General features: G+C 43.5%; 1 protein-coding gene and 1 long non-coding RNA gene across 5 annotated transcripts; one reads left to right on the forward strand and one right to left on the reverse strand.

The window, feature by feature from the left end:
- Window positions 1-460: 460 nt before the first annotated feature.
- LOC127344012 (uncharacterized) lies at window positions 461-5,217 on the reverse strand. Of its 4 annotated transcripts, XM_051370236.2 has the most exons (5): window positions 4,584-5,216; window positions 4,285-4,440; window positions 2,038-2,186; window positions 1,740-1,902; window positions 461-812 (listed from the first exon to the last, which is right to left on the reverse strand). In XM_051370236.2, exons 1-4 carry the CDS (start codon window positions 4,642-4,644, stop codon window positions 1,834-1,836), a joined length of 435 nt encoding a protein of 144 aa, XP_051226196.1. In that variant the 5' UTR covers window positions 4,645-5,216; the 3' UTR covers window positions 461-812; window positions 1,740-1,833. The 4 variants fall into 4 exon arrangements, 2 of the variants coding, with proteins under 2 accessions (XP_051226196.1, XP_051226202.1); XR_011752267.1 differs by having other exon boundaries at window positions 2,038-4,181; window positions 4,285-5,208; XR_011752268.1 differs by having other exon boundaries at window positions 2,038-4,158; window positions 4,285-5,207.
- Window positions 5,218-5,653: 436 nt separating this feature from the next.
- Window positions 5,654-8,956, forward strand: LOC127344033 (uncharacterized). Its single transcript, XR_007877692.1, has 2 exons — window positions 5,654-8,407; window positions 8,485-8,956. It is a non-coding gene; the product is annotated as an uncharacterized lncRNA (long non-coding RNA).
- The last annotated feature ends 706 nt before the right edge of the window (window positions 8,957-9,662 follow it).

Here is a 9,662-nt window from a genome sequence, read left to right on the forward strand (position 1 = left end):
TGAGCCAATTTATGTTAGGTTCCATCCCCGTGCCGGACCTCTTCTTCTCTCTCATAACCGTAACGGAAACTTCTCATTTAGTGCCTCGTTTTCTTCCACCGTGCACTATGCATTGATGCATTGAACCCTTTTTCCCATCAAACCCGGTCACGAGAGGCTTTTCTAGTCTTTTATCTGCCATCTGCTCAATACATGCATGGTCGTCACTTACATAAGTCCATTTTTTAACTCACTTTTTTATGCCAGGGAACATATGCTGGAAAATATGTGCAACGGAGCCCTCCAAATGCTTATGCAGAAAATAGAAGTTATGATTCATTTACCAGAGAATCAAATGACGAACACAGACTTGGATTGTTCTTATAGTCTCCACTATCCCTATCTCTTATCACAAATAGGAGAGAAGCAAAAAAAAAAAAAATCGAATTTAGTAGCCACAAATAAATGAAAGGGGCCTGTCTGAATCACAAACCGTGCTCAGTTCATTCCCCGACGGTGCCATAAACCAAATCAGTGCCATAAAATTGCACATGCTCCACATTTATGAGAAAACCAATCAAGAACAACACTATATTCACTTCATCTATGCTCCACTAATCACTAACATTAGAGAAGCAAAGAAAAAAGCCCATCAAATTTAGCCGTGCCTACTCTGAAGGTGAAACGGTGCTCAGTTTATTTCTGTCCGGTGCATTGAATACAAGTTCAGAGAAGGCAAATCCATGGGATGCAGGTGTTGAGCCGCGAATACAGTTTCAGCATCCGCAAATAAGTCGGAATATGAGATAAGCTTCACGGATCTTAGAACCACCCTGCACCATAGATTAAAATGATGATGTGCTACTGTTTCCAGAGACCAAAACAAATCACAAAAAGGAAGAAAGGTTTGAGAATCTGGGCTATGAGAATAGACATGTATCTTCGTTTTGAAATGGAACGATATTTAGTCAACGCTATATAGTGGAGTCCTTTTACACCAACAGAAGTTTTCTCTTTTTCATGTATATTATTTTAAATATGTATGTCCAGCCGAAACAAACAATTTCAACTAGACAAAAAAATCAAAGAACTTGATATACACTATGAAAGGCGGTAGTAATATTTATTTATTGTATGGAGCTACACATATAAAAAAAAGGTGCATGTGTAACTTTCGAATGGTTCCAACCGCTCAAAGAAAAAGTGCCTTTGTTCTTGAAGGAGTTTTCTCCGCACCATGCCTACTTTCAATATTTTTCTGGTGTGTGTGTAAAAAATATCATTGCCTTGTTCATCATATTTTCTGGTTCTTGATTCACATGATTTTCTTTATAACAGTACATTTAGAAGTTAGAGAAATGATCTACTATGCCATTAAGTTAGTACAATTGATAATTTGGATATTTTGAGAAGAAATGTCTACTCACATGTATACCATTGAATTAGTATTGTTACTAATTTGAATATTTTGGGAACTACAGAATTTGATATCCATAAAGAGCCACACGTATACATAGGAGGTGCGTGTGTAAGTACCAAAGCGTTTGAACCACACAAAACAAAAGTGCCAGATGGAGAACACCAAATTAAAACCGTTTCATTTAAATCATACATGGTCTCATAGGAAACTATTGCACAATTGAAACAAATGACAACTTAAAGAGAAACTGAATAGGCACATGCAAGGGAACCTGAGAGTAGTAAACAATGGCAACATATAGCATACACCAGGAGGTTCATCTTAAGTACAGATCAAATACCTCATTTGCAGTTCCCTCATCATCTCTAGCCAGTTGACTCTAGAATTCCACATATTGCAGTAAGGTCCTTACTGCAATATGTGGAATTCTAGAGTCAACTGGCTAGAGATGATGAGGTAAATGCACCATCATGGGGTTTATCCATCAGATTGTAAGATGGAGACTGCAAAGCAAATGGGTATTATCAAAATATATTATCAAGATGAACCATCTTGATTACAAAACGTAAGGCCAGAAATAAAGGAATTGGAACATGCTTTAATGTGTACTGAAGATGTATGATAAGATATATATTCACCTTGACATCCTTCTGAACAGATACCAACGCAAGAACCAAAGTTCTTACATTAGGCCATTCTCGTCGTTCATAATGCAGGAAACTTGGAGCTAAACGCAGCAGTTCTGTTCCCTCCTCATTAGAAATTCGGCCCTCCAAACTTGAAGCTTCTGTACTTCCAAAAATAAATCAACTAGAAATAGAGTGAAGCAATAGCACGTAATCATATTTGGCAGCTTACTAGTACTCCAAATTTTGCACATGAAGAAATAGCCTGTTTGCTCGGCTTACTGATTTGGATACTTTGAAACAATCTGCTTAATTATGGATATTGCATACTTGGATATGATTTATAAAAAGAGCCACGCGTGTTAGGGAATGGTGCGTGAGCAAAAGGTGCAATGGTTCCAGGCGACGGCAACAAAGATTCTCAGATATCCAGTTGTCTTATGAACTTATAGCAGATAAATCACTCATTTTCATTGTCTGTTAGGCCATGGTCATATATAATTATCTATAGATCCTAGGATAAAAAACAGAACTATTGCCTGAAAGTGTATTTCTTTTTAGAACTAATGTGTGCCGTTTTCTTTTTACAACGCCTAGGTGCAACAGCTGGTTCCTTTGATACTGGACCCTGCTGCTTGTTTCTAGTCGCCCTTTTGTTGTGGTTGTGACGGGCAGGAAGTTGTGAGCCGGTTTCTATTCCTACTCGAATAGTACAATTAGACTAGGATGGAGGGGCGCGGACAGCACCAGATCGAGGAGGCGCAAGGCGCTGGATCGACTCTTGTTCAGCGGACACAGGAGCCTCCTCCCCTTCTTTTCCACAGACTTGCAAAAGTAATGACTTGGCTACCTTTCCTAAAAAATCATCATCTTCATTCTGCACTTCTTGCCTTTCCTAAAAAATTAAGTACAAAATATACATCTTCCACCAAGATCAGTAGTAGTTAACATACTGAACGCTAGGTGTGTGTGCACATCACATAAGAAATGGTGCTTTCACAGACCGTATGCATGAACAAACGATGGAGCACCTCAAAACTGCAAACTTCTATTATTTGAAGATAGCTAATCACCTAACTCATGAACAAAGATAACTAATTAACTAGCTCAGTTTCATATAAAGCTCATCAGCAAGTCTCTCTCTCTTCCCTCATTTTGAGAAAACAAGTTACCTGTCCATCTTCATTATGCCCCAATATTGACAGAGGTAGAAAATCAAATTAAAAATATCAATATGCGCCATGGAAAACAAAAGTGCCGCTCCAAAAAAAGAAACGGTGTTGTTAACAGGCAACATTAGAATGACAATTTTGTTTTTTCTCCAAATCAAAACATGAGAATGGAAGTACTTAGGTATCTGCGTACAATTTATAAAAAGAGCCAACCACCCAAACAAGAAGAGCCTGTTCATTGGCATGAATGGTGCTTGGCGCATATCTTATGGGTGCCCTCTTCAAAGTGAAGAGTAAACTGAGACAAAACTTCACACTTCATGCACCGATATTAACCAGTTAGCCCACTTACCACATGGTATGAAAAATAATTAATCCCATAGACTAAATTATTAGAGATGGAATTAGAGGGAAACAACACAGACAGTGCTCTCCGGCTACAAGAAAATGAAACCGAGGAGGTGCAAGGCTCCTAGGGGCTGGGTCTACGCCCATGTAGTTTTGCACTTAGCTTCAGAAGATTCCTATCTTAAATTTTACCACGTAAAATAAGAATTTTATCACTTAAGAAATCAATATGAAGTGCACAGTTGGTGTGCCTGGTACAAAACTCTGAAAAATCAAGTCAAAAGATGGAAATAAATTAATAGAAAAGAGAGGGGAAGGCTGAGCATTTATTTGACGCAAGATGATAATTCCAGGAAGATGGAGTATGGTAATTCCAGGAAAATGGTGCCAAAATTGATGGAAGAATTGCTGCTCCAGAGGCAGAACCTGTGGGCGGTAGCCCGCTCTCCTGCAGCCCCACGAGGACCTGGACCGGCAGGCGCAAGAACGATGCCACAGGGAGCGGCTGCAAGTGGTAGGATTCTTCCCAATGGCGAAAACGGAGGCTCGGACTCGTGCCGGAGATGAGGCCAATAGAAGCAATTTGACCCAAATTTAACCAGTGCAGATCAACCTCGGAGCATTTCAATAAATTAGCTGTAGTGACAGAAACAGAGCATTCCAAACTGTATGTTTCACGCAGATTTAACAAGGAAGAAATTAAAGCTCACGAGAGGAACACAACTTGAAAGGAATTTACCTTTATTCACTGGATGCTTATGGAAATCTGTCTTGCCCTTTCTTACAGGCTCCTGTGCGCATAAAAATTCAGAGTATTTCAAGATGACACCCAGAAAACCGAACGAGCCTCCATGTTTGACATGGGCAACAGAAAGAACCCATGATAAAATGACGACTGCAAAAACAGGAACGCTGCATTGATCAATGATGGTGTTTTTTTAGGCCATGTACTTCTATCAGTGAAGAGCTGAGAAGGGTTTCACACAATTCAAGAAAGAGAGGCTACTGATATCAATTCCTGTAATTCGTAGAGTTTACCGAAACGCATAGCCCTCAAAGTTGGAATCATCGCCATCCCCGCAAGACGGGAGCAATTCATCGAACACCATCCGGACTAGAGGGAAAGGACGCATTAAATAGCAGAGCGCCCGCGCACGAGAGAGATAGACCTGGCACCGGGCGACGACATCGAATCGCTAGGCGAGGATGTCGACGAGCTTGCCCTTTCCCTCGTCCCCCACTCTGCGTGCCAAGCACCCCGGCCACCCAGCTCAGCGACTCCAGCCGCCCCCGCGCGGCCGCGGCCGCGAGGACTCCTCCGCGACGGCAGAAGCGGAAGAATCTCGCAGCACCACCCGGTGCAAGCGTGGCGGCGGCGTCCGCTGGCCAGCGACGCGGCCAGCGGTGGGGAGACTACGGAAGCAGCCCGCAGCACCACCCGGCGCAAGCGCGGCGGCGGTGTCCGTTGACCAGCGACGAGGCCGGCGGTGGGGAGGCTACGGTCCAGGAATTGTTCTATGTTGGGGAAGAAACAAGGACGGGTTGAGGCGGAGCGCGCCGGCGATGAACGGATCGGGGCGGAGCGCGCCGGCGAATGATTGGTCAGTGGTTTCCTGGGAAGGGTGCAGCACCTTTGGCGAGCACGGCACTTGATGGGAGCAAAACACGAGCCTGTATCGACCCTAAACTCGGGCAGAGAGCCATGATAGGTATCAGGCCTAGCGGTAATAGGTGGCAGGGTACGGGCCCAAAACAGCCCAAAGAGGAAAACTCTAAAGCCTCAACTAAATAAGGAACTCTAAATGCGAATCTCAAAGCAACATCAACCGTGATGATTGCAACCACCGTGGAGTCACAAAATAGAAAAGCTTTTCTCTCTATATATATATATATATATATATATATATATATATGTATGTATGTATACAGGATTCGTTGGAGTTCAAAGCAAACGGCATGCAGACGCCGTCACACCGAGCACATAGGCAACTCAATGATTTTGCTTCACCGCGTAGAACCTGGCCCCACAGCACAGCTAGGGAACAAGGCATGCGCCATTATGTAGCATCAGCAGGTGGGATAAGTGTCTCAAAAAAAAAGCAGGTGGGATAAGCACGCACGGTAAGCTGCCGTCCCAATCTTGCCATTTTCTGTTCTCAGCGCATCCTCGCCGCCGCCGCTCTTCCATGGCCCGACCTGCATCGGCGCCGCCCCTACCATCCCTCTCTCCACAACCTCTTTTCTCCCCGCAGGTCGCTCCCCACCACCGCTTTTTTTTTTCCGTGGAAGAATCCCGTTTCCATGTATTTTTCCACATTGGATCTGTGGGAACGACGATGATTGCGCCGGCGTGTCGGGACAGGAGGACCAGTGGAGCATCTTCATCGACATGCTCGTGCTGGAGCCCGCCATCACCGGCTTCTCCGGCCGCAACCTGGAATCGCTGCAAGGGGCACGGGAGATACTCTCCAAGGTGAGGCTGCTGCTCAAGGTGTAGCTCCGGAACCTGGTCTCCCTCCTCAGCTGATACGCCTCCTCTGCTGCCGGGGCCGGAGCCGGGCACAAGATGCTCGTATACCCGCACAAGATGCTCGTATACCCGTACTTTTCAAACGGCAGCCTTGGAGACTTCCTCTTCGGCGAGTCACCTCCATTCCAACCTCGAGTTCTCCATTATCTGCAATAGAAATACTTCTGAATTTAGGGCCAGACTTAAACACAATTCGCCTAATGTTAGAGTTCATGTGGTTTTTTTTTGGTTTCGCTGTCAGGATTCATACGATTTGTAAGGCAGCAGTATAATTATCCGCCACTCCGGTCAACGGTGTAATGGTAGTTTGGTCGTCTCCTGTGCTTGTGCCATAAAAATAATACTCCCTGAATACTGCAGTATATACTATGGTGAATGAGAAGCTAGCTAGCTTGTGCACTCGATCCCTGTTAGATACTGCAGTGTATACTTCTTGCTTACATTACAGTCTGTATAAACGATGCTGACATTACAGTCGGAATAAATCCCACTTTTAAATTCTGTCTAATTGTACAACTTGTAGAGAATGCAATTCAGTGTAATTGTACAACCTGTTGAGAATTCTGCGTAAAATACCCATTCATGTACTTTGAAATTAACTTCAATCTGGAGTAGTAGTGTAGTGAAGATGATCTCTGAATTCACTTTAATCAACCAGATGCTCCTCTAGCTTAGTACTCCATGGGCTTATTGTCATCTTTCTAGTATTGGAGTGTGCCTTCTTGACGTGAACGAGCTTGGAGGCAATCTGGGGGTGAACGAGCTCTCCCAGTAATCCTCTTCAATGCTTGATTCCCACCGCTTCAATGTTTGATGGAACGTGTCTGTTGATTTTTCCTTCATGTCGTGCTCACTGGGAAAATCCGAATGAGATTATGTTTGTTTGATGTGTTGTTTTTGGGAAAACCCGAACCTGAGCATGTGACCCTTTTATGTCTCCATCTAGCATCTGCCCCATTTTATTTTCAGTTTTCATGTCTGTGTAATACGCTGAGTGGTTCAGCTCAGTTTTATGTATAAAGGCTTTCAAAATCTGTGTCGTGTACATGAGCAAGAACGGCTGATCATGGACATGAGAAGAACTTTCTAACCAGTCTCTGCCTCCATAGTTAGGTGTACTCAAGGGCCTCCACATGATGGACCTAGCAAATACCTACTCGAAGGGAGCCTCCTGACGGAGCTCGCCGGGCACGAGAGCCTAACGCTGCTCGACCTCTGGAGCCTCACCGGAGGGCTATCGGGCTGGTCTGGAGCATCCCATGGAGAGTCCATGACGTTGATGCCCAGGCTGCGGTTCAACCACAACCGCCTCTCTGGTGCCGTTCTGGCCAAGATCCTCTTGATGCCGAGCATCGGGGCATCTACATGTTGTAGTTTCTCCCTCATGCGCATGATCTTTTTTCTCTTCATGATGTTTCCACCATAGATGCTACCTGTACTACTCAGTAGACAAATTCGCATGTCTGTTCCAATTCATGACCACAACTTCTACTTGTTATTTTCATATCCCCACATTCTTATGCAGACAGAATTTATAGCACTAGTTTCTTATTGCTCTTTTCTAATTTGTTTGATGTCACATGCACCATGTCGCGGAAAGTGACCACGGTTAGTTTCACAGAAAGTGACCACGGTTAGTTTCGTGGAAAGTGACCCCTTCCCCTTTTCTCAAATCTCGATTTTTTACCATGTTTCTGATCTCGATTACTTGCTGATATTTTTTGCATCGTGTTTCCAGGTCCCATGGTCATTCAAATTAATAGTAGAATTTTAGAGTATGGTCATGGAATTTTCTTATTGATATTTTGATAGCGGTCATGATCCAACCCCAATTAGCATTTTGGAATCATTATTTGGCAGCGTTAATGTCAGTTTTTGTTTGGTTTAGTAAGGACGCAGTGGAGACCATGAACAATCATAGCGCAGTGAAGATTGGTTGTTTCTCTGGGTTTTGTGAGTGATAGTGGTTTCACAGACAATAGGATTGTTTCTGTTGCTCACGATTCACCTCAATTATTCACTGGTAGATGCTAGGCAACATATTGATTTTCCCTTCATATCGTGCTGAATGGAAAAATCCGAATTGGATTTGTTTGTTTGACGTGTTGTTTTGGGGAAAAGCTAGAATGAGAGTCTGCTGTTGCTCCAGCTCCAACAATTTTGGATCCAAATGTGATGTAATCCCTTTCTCTCACTTGACTGAGTTTTGCTTTTTTGGAGACTAATATTTTTTTGGATCAGCTGACAATCTTTTACTGAAGCTAATGTATCTGGTACTGAAGCTAATGGAGTCATTAATGTAAAAATTTGCACAACCAAAACAATCAGTCAGGTAATCAATTGAATCAAAGCTTGTTCTTGTTTACTGATTTACAGTAGCTGTTCGGCTGAATTTGAGTTTCCTTTCAGACATGGTGCCCGCCTGGTTCTGGACAATGATGGCTTTCACCGTGCTTGCTTCCCTGTACCTGTGTGGTGGACAATTGTTGGTCGCTGTGCATACCATGGCCTCATACACCTGCACCATCCTGCTCATCTACTATGTGCGCCGCATGGAGTTCGCTTCACCGGCGTCAAGGCCAGCGATGGCAGTAGCCGTGGTGGTTCTCCTATTGTGGACATGGGATTGAATTATATGCCAAATGCCTGACCGACAATGCTGCTAGGGATAGCAGCTGGTACTATCTTCACGATCGCTACTCCAAGCACGAGTTTTATGACTGAGAACGAGGAGGCCTCCGTAGTTGGAGAACCTTGATGTAACTTGGATAGGGTTCTGGAACAAATTAATGTATCTTGTTAAGCAATGATTGATTACTGTCTTATGGGTGCACGCTTCCATGTAAATCGTTCTATGTTATGAAATCAGTTTGTTTTTTCAGTTGGTTCGATTGTTTTTTCAGTTTGTTTTTTCAGTTGGTTTCATTGTTATGAAATACAGTGGATGAAACACTAGCCAGAAAATGGTCTTATGAAGCTAGCGAAAATATCTATCTGGTCGTGTCAACTTGTATCATCTGCGTGGCAACAAAAATGTAGCTAAGATTCTGAGAATCTACTGATCAGCCAAACCATACGGAGAAGCATGTGGCCATCACTGATGAGAGCAAAAGAATGACATGCACTTGAATAGTCTCAACAAAACCGTGCAGAATTCAAGTCACTCCATCATTTAGAGTTTCTACGCATGATGTTTTTGCTTAGCTCCACGTGCATGTCCTGCCACATGCGCCCAGACGGCAGAAGCTAACATCGTTAACTCAGCACAACAACAAGGGAGCCAATCTACTAGCGTCAGCACACATGCTCCCTTTATCCAACGGCAGCCGGCCTATGCACAGCTAGCCATGCGGTTAGAAAATCCGCGTCGTATATATCCAAAAATTTACCAGACCAATGTAAGTGTCAGTGAGGGATAAGGACTGATGAAAGATGCACTCAAGATATAAAATGAGTCAAATAGATAATGAAGAAAGAAAATGAGAATGGGGAATATGACTGGGAGATTTAAAAGAGAGAAAATCAAAAAGAGAGGATGGAGAAGGGACCAAGGACTAAAAAAGTCACAAGGCTCGTAAGAAAATAAA

Source organism: Lolium perenne, chromosome 1, assembly GCF_019359855.2.
Source record: "Lolium perenne isolate Kyuss_39 chromosome 1, Kyuss_2.0, whole genome shotgun sequence".
NCBI lineage: Eukaryota > Viridiplantae > Streptophyta > Magnoliopsida > Poales > Poaceae > Lolium > Lolium perenne.

Excerpts from the sequence above, each read along its gene's own strand:
- LOC127344012 (XM_051370236.2), bottom strand. The coding sequence starts at position 4,644 with ATGAATTGCTCCCGTCTTGCGGGGATGGCGATGATTCCAACTTTGAGG. Across the intron at positions 4,441-4,583 it reads TTTGAGGGCTATGCGTTTCG|TCGTCATTTTATCATGGGTT; the intron begins GTAAACTCTACG and ends CTGTTTTTGCAG. Across the intron at positions 2,187-4,284 it reads TAAGCATCCAGTGAATAAAG|AAGCTTCAAGTTTGGAGGGC; the intron begins GTAAATTCCTTT and ends TTGGAAGTACAG.